The following is a 15,188-nucleotide window of genomic DNA, read 5'->3' as shown; positions in this document are numbered from 1 at the left end:
TGCATTTATGAGCGCGTTGTGAGCTATGTGTCGAACGTCTTGGCTACAATGTGTTTTACTATTATGACTGTGCTGGAAGCTTGCATTAGTCGTGTTTTGGGGGAAAAATTAGAAACTAACCCTGGTAGTTATTACACTTTACAATTGGCGTCTGTACACGTTTTTTACCCAGTTCGAGGTTACGGAAGAAATAATTGTATGGAAGACTTATTTCTTTTTTGCTGAAATTGCAGTTACTGCGTGCGATAAAGCAGTTTTGATCAGTTTTAACTACTTTTTTTTTAATTTAGATGAGGTACAGCAGAGCTATTTAACCTATAAGGCTGGCTTTTTCACAATTTTAAGAGTACTTCCTATGACTGCAGAGCTTCCCTATATCCCTTCGTTTCAAAAATTGTCAGAACTACTCTTTTGAGTGCAATATGCCAAAAAATTCGTCTCGACACAACAAAAACAAAAAACAAGAACTTAACCGTCGTGTGCAAAGAGCAAAGAAACAAAAAAAAACAAAAAAAATACATAAATAAACGAAAACACTGCAAGATTCTGGATACGCCTCTTTTGAGACTAATTAACAATATAAATTTCAAAGTTACAAAAATGTTTAAAAATCAGTTGGTAATCACTAAGACCTCATACAAAAAGTGTACTTTCCATATTCCAATACTTTTTCCACCATTTTATTATTTTTAATCTTATTTTCTTTATTTTATATTTTTCCCCCTTTTTATATAAATTTCTTTCTTCCATTAAATTTTCAATTTGCGCTCCTGAAACAGAGTTGCGTAATTTCTGTAAAGTTTTGTGCCTATTGTATGTTACGTGTGCCCTGCTACCAGTCAGTTTATGACTTTAATCTCCTTAGCATTTAATCTAGAGCTGCGATAAGAAAGCTTTTTTTATATTTATTAGTTTTTTTATAAAAATATAGACCACACATATCCAGGTCTCAAACTTTATACAAATATCAGAAATTTTTCTCAAAATCTTCATCTCAATTTCTCGATTTGTAATAATGAGTAATAAGAAAAAGAAGAATTATAGTATCGTACACATAATTTTTCCCTGTTCGTTGGTGCAATTTATAAAATAAAAACGTCGTGAGCTTCCCTATATTCCGCTAGCCAAAACGTGTTGGTTCGTTCCAAGAATGGTAGAAATAAGATGCGCCCATCAGAGACTGCGTGACGTCACATTAACGTCGTTGTGCTGTGTTGCAAACCCTTTGCTATTCGCAATAAATTAAGTGCTTGTTTAAACCCTAAATGTGGAAATTTCAAATTTGGATTTTGTTTCTTTATTTTAATTTAAAACTACCAAAATTGTAAGTTACAAAAACTTGTATAATTTCAAAAAATAACAAAGGCTGAAAAAGGTTACTCTTGCATTTAAAGCTTACGCCGAGAAGAGTCCAGTGCTATCAAAAGTTTGTTGATTGTAAAAAAAATTTATGTTTTGAAAGTACAAGTCTAATTTTTTGGTCCTTTTGAGGTTATGGAAAGGGTTTTCTTTCTTTTGAGAATCTTCTTCTCTCTACTTTTTTTAACATTTAAAAACGTTTTATAAATTTAGAAAATCCTTTGAATTTACTTAATACGAATTAAAGCAAGTTCATATTAAAAATAAACAAACAAAAAATGCCAGATAATACTAAAGACCCCATACCGACCTTTTTGAAAAAGGCGTGCCTTATCCTGTTACATAATCTGAAATATAGAAGAAAAGTGTTTTACGATCATTTTTTTCAAAATATTTAAAACTTTTTTTTCTAATACAGTCTTACTGTACATAATCACAATACATTTATTTTAAAAAACGCATATCGTAAAGACAGTTATACGAGACATAAAAAGTTCTTTAAATAGTTCAATAAGACTGTGGTATTTTCTTTTCTTGAAGTGAACTTTTTAATGTTTTTTATACCCAAAACTAAGCAACACTGAATTTGCGAGGGAGAAATTTGACTTCTCGAGGGTGAGGAAGAAGAAAAAACTTGGGATATATTTTAATAAAGCTAAGAAATGTCATAGCTTAATAATAAACAACACCAACAATAATCGTAGTCTCTGACAATATGACCAGATGATACAAAAGTAAAGCTAAATAGAACTGAGAGAATTATTGAACTAATTAAAAAAAAATTTTATTTTACATAAATTTAGCCATCACAACTTATCAATATATATATATACATATATTGGCGCTTATACCCTTTTTGGGTGTTTGTCCGAGCTTCTCCTCCTACTTGTGGCGTGCGTCTTGCTGTTGTTTCACAAATAGAGGGACGTACAGTTTTAAGCCGTCTCCGAACGGCAGATATTTTTTTTTTATGAGGAGCTTTTTGATGGTAGAAATACACTCGGAGGTTTGCCATTGCCTGCCAAAGGGCGACCGCTATTAGAAAACACTGTTTTTTTATTTTGGTGTTTCACCGAGATTCGAAGCTACATTCTCTCCACATTCCGAATGGTATTCACGCACCAACCCATTCAGCTACGTCGGCCGCATTCACATCTTAATCAAGAGAGGTTAAAATATATTAGGAAAAAAGAACTTGAATTCCGAAGCTAGAAAATAAAAAAACGGCTGCATCAAGTTACGAAAAAGTTAACCTTGTCACACTGTACACCGATTGCATCAGTGCGACGCACAGTGGTCAAGTAGCCCGACGTTTTGGTCAGAAAACAATAAGTCAAAGAGAAATAGTACGATTTTGATGAAATTTTTACATATAAGGTTTTTTGTGTCGCTGATTCTGAAAATGAAATCAGAATTTCAAAATTCAAAATGGCGGACCCAAAATGGCGGACATTTTTCGCGAAAAGTGTTCAGATTTTACTAAAATTCACATTACCAAGGTTTTTGGGGTCGCTGATTGTGAATATGAGATCAGAATTTCAAAATTCAAAATGGCGGACCCAAAATGGCGGACAGTTTTTGCGAAAAGTTTTCAGTTTTTACTGAAGTTCACATTACCAAGGTTTTTGGAGTCTTTGATTTTGACAGTAGACGTACGATTTTCAAAAGAATATGCCACATTAAAAGGGGGGAAAATATGTCGTGAAAAATAATACACTTGAACTGACAGTGACTATCATACATTTATTTATGAAATGAACTTAAATTTTAATAGGAAGAACATACATTTATTCATATCTCCTCGTCATTGTTCACATCAAGGATGCTGTCTGAAAACTTCATTAATGTATATAAATTAATATAAATATATTTATATTAATGTAAATTTATGTAAACTATTCACCGTTACGCTCGTTGAATCGTCCAACCAGCTTTTATTATTCTCCAGGAAACGTACTGCGAGCATTTTTCCATTTCTTTTTCAAAACAGAAATAACTTTTATCAAAGCCATTTTTGATTTTTCTTCGATAACATATGAAGGTGTTGCGTCGTCCACTAGTTTATTACAGATAATTTGTATTAAATTATCAAATTTTTTTGACAGAAAAACATCATGGATGGCATCGAATATTTTCCTCCTTGTCCATGAAAAAATTTTTCTCTTGAATTTTATTCAAAAAAAAAAAAATTACTTTAAAATAATAATTTAATTACCATTTAAAAATACTTATTATATTAATTATTTTATTATTATTATATGATTTTTTAATATTATCAAAACATGATTTTTACCACTCTTTTGCATTTATTAATAATTATTTATTGTTTTAATAACAATATTCACTATAGAAATTGAGATAAAAGTAGAAATAAACACTCTGCATATATTACATTCATTCCTAACATTTTCCAGGCATACACACAAATAAAACCAGTTTCGATCGCCCCCCTCGGCTCAAATGCCCCAACACGCGCTTCAATCTCGGGAGCAACCTTCTGCAAAGAAAGCGTATTTTTGACGAGCGGGGATAGCGCGGGAGCAAGATCTAAACGGATTCGAAATCTGTATACTTTTCTGCACTAGGAAACCTAAATATCTCCGTGGCAATTCGTGGCAATAAAAATAATTATCTACGAGAAGAAGTGCAATTGAACAAAAAGGGGAAAAAAGGCTTGTACTGCGTCATTAATATTGCCTCTAAAAATACAGCAATATGGTTACAGTAAAGTATTTTCGTAATGTACATACCTTTCCGAACAACATCCATTTTAGTTTGCCCTTTTTCGTTGAAAAATGGTGAATCTGCAACTATTTTTGTGTGGCGCTCGAAAACATGCATGCGTACTGTCTCGCGCGAGTCCCGACAAATGGCACTTTTGAGCGTTCACCACGGAACATCTGTTCAATGTAAACATCTGTCCCTTTGGATTTTAATGCTCCAGTGCCATCTGTTGACGAATATATGAAGCTTTACCTCAAACGGTAACTTTCGATTTTGGGATTTTTGGCCAAAACGTCGGGCTACTTGACCACTGTGCGACCTCACGAAAATCAGCTGATATTGTCAAGTTCCCTGAGAGCTAAGTAGCGTTACCACGATAGGCTTCATTCCATTATTCTCTCTATTATGAGCTGATGCCTTACGTCCAATGGAAGTTGGATGTATATGCCACGGTATGTGAGCAAAGATTAATGTGGAAAAAAAAACTTCCAAAATGAGCGGGTATCTATTTTCAGCGTTAGTCATGCGGCACTCAAATTTCTGTCACTTTTGAGGTTATGTCCTCAATAGTGCAAATTTACGTAGGTTAGAAGCCTCTCAGAGCGTTATCGTAATAAAATAATATTTTGTGATTTTTATTTATTCCCATAAAGACAATTTTTCACTCCTATGTCATAACAATAACAAAAATTCCATGCATGATATTACATAGTGCGAAAGTAAAATTTATTCAGGTGAAACTGTTGATTTTTTGTAGTAATGCAGCATATTCAGGTTTTACTTTTATCATCATTTAATTTTTTAAGGGTAAAAGAGTAAAGAGTAAATTTTCAAAAAATGGCTATAAAAACTTATCATCACTCTATGATATTATTGTGGATATCAAAGTAAGGAGAATATATTCAGCATTTGTTACGTTTTACTAGTTGTAAGCACCCATTGTGTATATATAATTATCTTTTTAAAATAAAGGACATAAGAATAAAAATAAGTAATATACATATATATTTACTTTTCGTTAGGACAAATTTAGTACAATAAACAATTAAAAAATTTAAGCTTGAATATCGAAGAAACTTTCGCATGCATATATATACATAAAAAATATGTTTATGTTAAAGACAAATATATGCAGTAATTTATAGCTCAATTTCGTGTTTTGTGTATAATAACAAAAACTTAAAAAGAAAAACAAACAAATAATTGAATTTTCTTCCTATGGAATTAATTATACGCAATGGATATCATTGTTTAAGTTTGCCATTTGAAAGTTTAGATTTCTTTAAAAATTTATTTCATGAGAAAAAACAAAATTGAGTATAGATCTATATTACATAAAATCTATAGCCGCACGTGCATATACATTTTTAACTAGGTAACACAAAAAAATCATTTTTGTGGCTGTAACTTCACAGAGTCATTCAAAATTGAGTTTTGTTTTGTTTTTAATTCATATAAATTACAAAGTTTGAATGGGAATTTATTATCAATTGATTGACACAAAAAAATCGTCAGAAAAAACTCTGTACTAATTCTGATTATAAATTTTATTTATAATATTATATATGAATAATATAAATGCATGCATTTGTAGGTATATCGTTGGTATATGATAATAAAAATAAAATCTTCGCTAAGATTAGTTTGAATATCTCGCATTCTGTTCTTATGCTCACCTGAAAATTCCTCACCAATCAATTTTTCACATTTTTTAATTTCAGGGCGCCCAGAACCTATTGTCACTTGGCTAAATGGCACCCGGCAATTGGAGTCAGGGAATGGTGTTTCTATGGGTCGGCACGTGACTGTGAATCGTTTGGAGGTGCCGCATATCTCACGTTCGGCATTGAACAATACATATCGCTGCCAAGCTTCGAATACGAAGTTGGTGCCGCCAGTGGAACGTAGCATACGTATCGAAATGTTGTGTAAGTTTAAGAATAATACCTAGATACACACATACATACCTATACACATACACGTAAGCTATTGTATATGTATTGACAGGAAAACCTCTATTCACACGTTAAGTTCAAACAAGGGCGGACGAATCTTCTCACTTTAAAAATACTATCAAAATTAAATTGTAAATATGTAAACCCGCGACAAAACAGATAGAGCATTATATTATTGAATGATAAATATAATATTATTATTCTTTGAAATACTAATTAAACATTTTAATTAAAAAATTATTTCTCTTTTAAATATTTTTATAGTAAAACCCACATCCGTGAATCTCACAAATAAACTGAAAGTCTTCTCATCCGGCACTCAATACAATTTAACTTGTGTGGTTGCCGGTTCAGTGCCAGATACAGAGATACGATGGACACAGAATAATCGACCCTTCAAAAGAGGAACGGTAAGTTAAAACTATGAAATGAGAATATTGGAGTAATAATTAGCCAATATACAATAGTTTTATGGCTTATGGTCTTAAGCGCTAGGGTGGGCCACATCACTGGAAGAGAACGCTTATAAGCATTTAAAAGAAATTACAAAAACAATTGTATGTTAGAAAGCCGAAAAACAAATGCATATATTCAGAAACGAAGTTATGTGCTTTTAAATTTTCTTTATTTTAATTTCCTAACCTACTGAAATAGGCATATCTAATAGAATAAAAAATGAAGAGTGAGTTCTTCGCTTGTTTCAAGGCGAATTCAATAAAGGTGGTGGCACCAAGCCAACAACTACATTTTGTACATTAGAATGTCACGTCAAAATAGAAAACGAAGAAGTGATTAATTTGTGAAGGACAAAAGAAATGAAATTGCATATTATATATATATATTCCCATAGTTCTTCGATGAAACACAGGGCCGCAATAAACAAGTTATAATTTCGTTTGTTTAGAGGTAGATGTTTAAATTGACTCCAAGAGCGGCTTGCTCTGTCCGCCTCTGCTGCTACTTGTCGCCTCCATGTGTGGGCTGGTCTCCCACACCTACGGCTTCCTTGGGGATTCCAGTCTAGCGCTGTCCTTGCGATGGCATCCCGTGGTTTGTGCAATGTGTGTCCGATCCACTTCCACTTGCGGCACATAATTTCATGTTAACTGGTGGTAGCAAAATTCATCTACATCTTCAAGTGGCGTGTCGGCAAATTGAAAGGCTTGCGTTTCAGTGGTGTTAATTCGCATTACTTTAGTCTTTGCTATGTAAATTCTTAGATCTGTTTGTGCTAATGCATGGCATACCGCTTGTAGTTTAGTTGATACATCTGAGTATTTGTGCGATAGTAAAGAAATGTCATCCGCATAGTCTAGGTCTTCAAGCCGGCTTCATAAACCCCAGAAAATGCCCCTGCTGACCGCACACGCTTGTCGCATTACTAGATCCAGGACTACGTTGAAGAATAGTTGAGATAATACACATCCTTGCCTAACACCGGTTTAAACCTCGATGCTACCACTTAGAGCATTTTCGTACTTCACGCGGCAGTACAATTCTTTTATGATGGTGACAATTTTCTCAGGCACTCTTTTGCATTCAAGAGCTTTCCAGATTGCTTCCTGATTGAGAGTGTCGAAGGCTTTCTCGAAGTCGATGAAGCAGAGCTACAGAAGCTCCACGATCACTCTTATTACGTTTCGTAATTCAATTTTGCGCTGACATCCGAATGTACACGGCTAAAGAAAAACAAATCAGTTGCCACACTACTACTACCTTTAATAGGTAGATTCGCCTTGGTTTGTTTCGTATATTTTACCTTATTTTCTTCAAAATATTAAGAATAATAACTGTTTCTTTTAACTCATCACTTTTCATTGCAAATAACCAAGTGGTCTGTAATTTTGACGAACTGATGTTGGATTTAATAAATTTTAACTACTTTATTTATCTTATCCTATCCTAACACTATACAATAAAACAAACTTTTACCAAAATAGATCCTAGTGGAGGAGACAAAAATATGCGCATATCGGCAATTCAAAACTTTATGTCTGAATTTTTTATCTTTTGCACTTTCTTACATTTTGGGTATATAATGCGTTCAACAGTTCCATATAAAAAACAGTGAGCAAATTTTTTATCTATTTAACATAGCAGTACTTAGCGACTAGGCACATAGTTTATGAATACTGATATCAGTTATCATCACATATCACAGGATAAAAAGTCGATAGGGAAGAACACTGCAACTAACTATGGAGCAAATTGAATTTCGTGTTGTAATTAAATGCATCGCTAAGCGATTGAAATCACTACAATCTCTAAACAAGAGTTTGCCAGCATTCTAAGAAAGCCAATGATTTGAGATGAAGATGATGTTGCTTAGACTATCTGAATGAAGGGATATTCTAAGAGCCTACTGAAAGCTCTCTGCTCGAGCATGTTTATTTCAAAGGTCATAAATCACAGCAATAGTTCAACTAACTTGTGCGATCATTTTGAGCGTCCTCCATAATTATTTTGGTATATCTAAGAACAGCATAAGAAGAAGACTACTTCAAAAGTAATAGTGTTTTGTATGCGCATGCGAATTTTTGTTATACAGGGTAGGCCATTTAAAGCGGGCCCATTTGTTTCTGAAAAAAAACATTGAAAAAAACATTTTTTTTTGTGTTGATATGAAAAATCATTTATTTTGATTCAAGGAGATTTGTTCCAGCTAGTTTTTGAAAATGATATCCTTCAAATGTTTGCCTCTGGCCTTGATGGCCAAATGTGTCCTTTTTTCGGCGTTTTCCATCGTTTTGGCCAATATTTCGGCCGGTATGGCGGCGATTTCGCGTCGGATATTGTTTTTAAGTTGAGTTAGAGTCCTTGGCTTGTTGATGTATACCTTGGATTTCAGATAACCCCACAAATAAAAGTCCGGTGGCGTCAAATCTGGTGATCTCGGTGGCCACGGAAAATCACCATTTTTCGAAATCAACCTTCCAGGGAATAATCAAGCCGTTTCGGGTAATCAGCCGGGTTTAATTTTTGTGCCATTTAAATTTTGTACGGAAACATTTTCAAATCGATGCGAATTATGCGCCTGAGTGTTGTCCTGGCGATGCCTAATTCCTGAGAACGACGATAACTCGATGTTCGCGGAGCCTCCTCAACACTGGCTCGTACAGCCTCGATATTTTCAGCAGAACGTCGTGTACGTTGTCTGGATGCGTGGCTGGTATTGCTGAGACTACCGTGGTTAATAAATTTTGCGTATAAACGCTGTAAAGTGCTTTTGGATGGCGCACTTTTAACTTTATTTTTTTTTTTAAACGCACGTTGAGTTTTCACAATTGAGAAGTTATTTTGGATGTAAAGCTGAATTATTTCAGCGCGTTCTTTTGGAGTGTACTGCTCCATGGTAAAAATTGTCTTGGACTGACGCTTCCAACGCGCTATGTCATTAGTCGATCTGACGTTCCTGTCAAAAGTTATAGGGTTGCCAGATGGGCCCGCTTTAAATGGCCTACCCTGTATAAAGCGAGAACACGAATGAATTTTTGAATTCGTGTATTTTCGTCGAGCCTGAGTCGAAATAGGAGTCGAATAGTAGCAGTGACCACTTCAGAAGTTCAACATGCTCCAGTTGGCTCGAAATATGATGCCTTCTAGAGTTTGGGGCTCTTTATCGATTCGGTTATAAAGAAAAAGGAAAGGTAAATTCTAATACACAATTCGCCACATGACAATGCAGAAGTTTGATTTTGAGCCGCGCTTCCCATTGGCCAGACGCAGCCACTTGAAGTTATTATTGTTATTTTTTTAATATAATAATACTTTTGAGCAAACATTTACTGACTCTAATGAATTAATTATTTCTGCAAATTTTGGCGACAAATCTCTATTTGGGTAGCTTAAACAGAGACATAGTTATGATAAGAAAATATTAAAAAAGTCTACAATAATTATTAAAGTATGATGACAACATTATTCCAGCAGAACTTCAAGAAGGACTAGAAATTCTGCTGCCTTGGTTAACAAGGATCTTTAACAAGTGTATAAGTCTCTCTTAGCTTCCGACAATTTGGAATAAATCAAAGGTAGTATTCATTCCGAAAACAGGGAAACCTTCACACTGCAAACCATACGATTTCAGGCCCATTAGCCTAACCTCTTTTTGCTTAAAGGCTTTTGGAAAAGTCTTAGATGAGCAAATCAAACCCAACTTGATACTAAGTTGATCTCTGAGGCACAACATGCCTACACTAAAGGGAAATCGACTGAAACGGCACTTCATTCACTGGTGCAAACAGTGAAAACTTCCCTTCACAATAAGGAGTACTCTCTTGTCGTATTTATGGACATAGAAGGTGCTTTTAATAATATTGAACCCAAAGCTATTTTGTCGGAAATTTCAAAATTGGGTATTAATTATTCCATCCGGAAGATGATCGAACAAATGCTCCAAAATAGAATAATCACCTCAGAGCTTGGGTTAAGCCGCATGAGAATGTACGCCGTCAAAGGCACTCCTCAAGGCGGAGTACTTTCACCCCTTCTCTGGAATCTCGCTGTAAACAGTTTGCTTCGAAATCTCGAAAAAGCAGGCTGCAAGGTTGTAGCCTATGCAGATGATATTGCTCTCTGCGTGTCAGGCAAACACCTGAATACCCTCACTGAGCTCATGCAACGCTCAATCAATATTCTGTCAAAATGGTGCACCGAATGCGGACTAAATGCGAATCCAGCAAAGACAGATCTTGTTCTCTTCAATAGGAAACAACAATCTCCTCCACTGCAAACAATAACTTTAAAAGGGGAATCATTACTTCTATCAGATTCAGCTAAATATCTAGGAGTTATTCTAGATAGGAAATTGAGTTGGAAATTGAACATTGAAAACAGATGTAAAAAAGCTTTCATAGCTCTTTATACTTATAAGAAAGCTATCGGCAAAACCTGAGGTTTTTCACCTCGGATCATTTATGGGATATATACCGCGATCATCAAACCGATACTCTTCTACGGTGTGGTTGTATGGTGGACAGCACTCGAAAAATGGTGTACAGTAGCCACAATTGATCGAGTCCAAAGAACAGCCTGCCTCCTGATAACAGGATGCTTAAGTACAACACCTACTAAGGCTCTAAATACGTTGCTTTACTTGTTCCCTATCGATCTGGCTGGCAAACCGATTGCAGCGAAAGCAGCGACACGCATGAATGCCATATCGAAATGGAAAAAGTATCTTGGCCATTCGGGCATACTGAACAGGAACACTGTTATCTCTTCCGACATAGACTATCATGTAAGTCTTCCATCACCACCCTTGCTATTCTTCTGTTCACTCCCAACTAGGGAAAAATGGAAAGCAAATCTTACCGAAATCGATGGTCCTCTGACTATATATACAGATGGTTCAAAACAAGACGGTAAAGCGGGATTTGGAATCTTTTCCAAATCCCCTCACATCAATCTATCATTTAGATTACCCGACTACTGTAGTGTATTCCAAGCGGAAGTATGCGCTATCTGGTATGCTGCGAAAACTATCTTAGAAAATAGAATATCACTTGAGGATATCCGCTTTTTCACTGACAGTCAAGCGGCCGTTCGCGCACTCAGCTCCTCTTATACCCACTCAGATGTGGTTCGATCCTTATCTCTTAACGAGATAAGTGTTTAGAATTCTGTCCAAGTTATCTGGATACCGGGCCACAGTGGATTCGAAGGTAACTGCAAAGCTGATGAGCTCGCGAGAGCTGGAGCTGCGCAATCAAATATTAGTAACTTACCCACAATCCACATTCCGCTCGCAACATGTAAAATGATCATTGATCGAGAATTTCACAGCATTGCTGCTCGAAGGTGGCGAGTGGAAACTACTTGCGTTACGACCAGACAAATCTGGCCATCCTACAATCTGAAACAGACAAAAACCATTGTAAGTCTATCGAAACACGAACTAAGGCATATAATATCTCTTATCACCGGCTACTGCCTTTTGGGCACTCACGCACTTCGGCTCGGGGTTCCTCAAAACGATCTGTGCAGATACTGCGAGGACGAAGATGAGGAAGTATCGAGCAGAAATTTGCTGTGCAGTTGTCCTGGCCTAGCCAGAAGTAAGCTCGCTCTCTCCAACAATTGACAATCTTTCAGCACTCTCGGACCTGAAAATCGAATCTCTCATTAAATTCTTGAAACGAATTAATATTTTGGACCAAAATCTATAATAAAAATCTCGGTTAGGTAGGGAAATCATATAAAATAACTCTAGGGCAACGGACCCAACTTGCGGTCTATGTGGCACTCCGATGCGGGGTCACCCTTAAACCAACCAACCAACCATGATAACAAAAAATGTATGTTCATCATTATTAAGAGACTTTAATTATTAACCATCAAATAATTATTTTTGTGTTTCTCTTAGCAGAAATAAACTTTATAAAATTTCTGAGATGAGATTTTTATGTATACATATGTACATATATGTTTTTTTTTAAATATTTTTTAAAAGCTAAAATTAATGCTTATTGAACCGATTGAGACAGACGTTATTGATCGCAATATTCGTTTTCATTTTAAATATTTACTTACAAATAATTCAACATAAGCTATTTTAATAACTCTACTTTTAGCTGACGACTACACAAAATAATGGCAAAGTCTTCTCAACCTTATCCTTCCATCCACAACCCGAGGACGATGGCACAATGCTGAAGTGTGAAGGTTCTAATCCGCGTTTGCAGAACTCGGCAATTGAAGACTCAGTAATGTTGAATGTGATGTGTAAGTAAACGTTTATAATTTACATACCACAAATGACAAGGTATTTATATAGCGAGCACACGTTTCCACATGCTAATCATCGAAATAATACAATATATATGTGTGTATTTTGAAAGCTTCCGTGGGCCGCCGTATAGGGTGGCACCACATCATAAGAGCATTTATTTCTTATAAGTAGAAATCAAATTGAAAAAAGATCTACTAAAGATCTAGAAAAATCTGTGTGTGGCAAAATGCCTCTCAATATTACTTCATAATTAAGTATTTAACAATTCGACTGCCGTAGCCGAATGGGTTGGTGTACGATTACCTTCGGTAGTGAAAGCATTAAAAAGCACCTCATACGAGTGGAAACCATCTGCCGTTCGGAGGCAGCATAAAACTGTAAGTTTTTCCATTTTTAGGAAAACATCAAGATGCACGCCACAAGTAGGAGAAGGAGCTCCATACAATGGATGTAAGCGCCAAGGTGATACTCTAAGTCAACTGATCTGAGTTCTGTTTTTTTTTTTGTTTTTGGTTGAATTGCCACATCTGTTAATGATATTCCTACCAACATTTTATCGGCATTGCTCGACATTTGTAAAAGGAACGCGATCTTGACTAAATCCACCTCTGCATCTGTTTTCGATTTTTTACAGTTTCATAAATCGATTTGAATTTGTAATAAAGAGTTGTTATTCAATTTTGGGTTGAAAATGGATTCAAGGTGTGTAAACCGTAAAAATGTTGAGAAACTTCGGTAATGGTACTCTGAAGAAAACAGACCTTTCCGAGTGGTATGAATGCTTCAAAAGAGATCGTGATCATCCATCGAGGACGAAAAGGCTGTTGCAAGCTGTCAATAAAGTGAAAGTAAAGTTGAACAAAAACCACAAATTAAGCATCAGAGAGCTGGTAAAGGAACGATCTAAATTTTATGCAAGAAATAAATCCGTGCACGTCGCTCAAGAACAGCTAAAATTATTGCTGTTGTAGCCGAAAGGTTTGTCCATTCCTCGTCGGTCTCTGGAATTAGGGATTCCACAAACGTCATTATACTGTATTTTGCATAAAGATTTTGGTCTTAAGGCTTATAAAGACAAGAACTCAAGCCGGTCGATCATCAACAACGTCGTGTCTTTGCTGATTGGGTCGTTGAAATGCATGAAAATGAAAATGAATTCCATTGAAAAATCATCTTGACTGACGAGGCTCATTTTAACTTCGGTGGCTTCGGTGGAAAACCCTTTACATAATTTCTAAGGCTAAATTGCTGGAGACGAGACGGTAGTTTATAAGTACGACAAGAAGTTCAGATATCACGCGAACGAGTGGAGAGCTCCGAGTGAACCAAAAACAAAAAAAAAACTACGTCGTTTTCAGATGCTCACGGTATTTATGGATTCCAAGGGTATTTTACACCAGGAGATTTTGCCAAAAAGGCAGACATTTAATAAGGACTATTAGGAGTGTGTTGGCAACTTTACATGGTGATAGTCGTGTAACTTGTGCGCTCCTATGAAAGTCCCGATTTTACCATGGATACACTGAGATATAAAGAAGCTCTGGCAGTTAAAGCGGAAGTGGTAATGTTGGTGATTGCTGTAAAGCGAAGCGTTTGTACGAGTGAGTTGGAATTGGCAAATAAGCAGATTAGCCTAGTGGTGTTTCTTTGGGTGTTTCTTTTGATTACTTCTTCGCGCGGATCAGTGTTCTAGCAACTGGAAGGCGAAGCGATGTCTTGGGTAAGGATCATATACTGAAACAATTTTTTGTTGGTGCATTAAGGAGGGTAAAGGAGGTGGAATGCCATCCTATAGAAGGTAGAAGGTGTAACTAAGCATCCCAGTGAAAAGAAAAGCTGATCAGCTGTCCCCAATGGACACTAAAACCAAACTAAACTAAAACCAAACTACAAAAATGCACAAAATGAGTACGCAAAAAGTTGGTGACTTGGATGTATAAACCCTTCGTTATGAGACCTTTCTACCTTTAGCTTTTACACAACAGCAACTGAAACCCGGCCAAACTTCACTAATATTTCCTGAAAGCATGCTTATCTCTATAAAACACTCGTTGGATTAGCAAAAGCTAGCTCGATTATTTTTTATGGCCAGTTAAAGTTTTCATGTTCCGGTCTTAATTTTTTCCAAAAAAGTATAAAAAACTGATAAACTCTTAAAGACGTAAAATAATTTCGTAGAATATTCTGACACAACCGCTTCCACCTTGCCTTTTACTTCAATGACCCTTCTAAAGGCAGGATTGGAGAGACACTCGAGGATTAAGATGGTTTAGAAAATTTATTTTTAGAAAATGGGCTGTTGCCTTAATAGTTATTTGTCTGCTAGAAATTGCATATTTTTATGCAAACTTACAATATTCATGTCTCCGCCCTATCTGACAGAGAAGTTGATACCAGTAAGGTCTCGCAGACACAACAAA

General features: G+C 35.7%; 1 protein-coding gene across 1 annotated transcript in view; it reads left to right on the top strand.

Annotated features, from left to right (window-relative positions):
* LOC129235883 (uncharacterized) overlaps positions 1–15,188 on the top strand; it is a 272,445-nt gene that overhangs the window by 137,981 nt on the left and 119,276 nt on the right. Inside the window, exons 6-8 of the mRNA XM_054869947.1 lie at positions 5,805–6,011; positions 6,303–6,448; positions 12,611–12,761. Of these exons, the coding sequence (XP_054725922.1) occupies positions 5,805–6,011; positions 6,303–6,448; positions 12,611–12,761 (504 nt within the window). The remainder of the gene's footprint in view (positions 1–5,804; positions 6,012–6,302; positions 6,449–12,610; positions 12,762–15,188) is intronic.

Source organism: Anastrepha obliqua, chromosome 1, assembly GCF_027943255.1.
Source record: "Anastrepha obliqua isolate idAnaObli1 chromosome 1, idAnaObli1_1.0, whole genome shotgun sequence".
NCBI classification, from domain to species: Eukaryota; Metazoa; Arthropoda; class Insecta; order Diptera; family Tephritidae; genus Anastrepha; species Anastrepha obliqua.
Note: the sequence above shows the minus strand (reverse complement) of the source record. Positions and strands in the feature narration are given on the sequence as shown.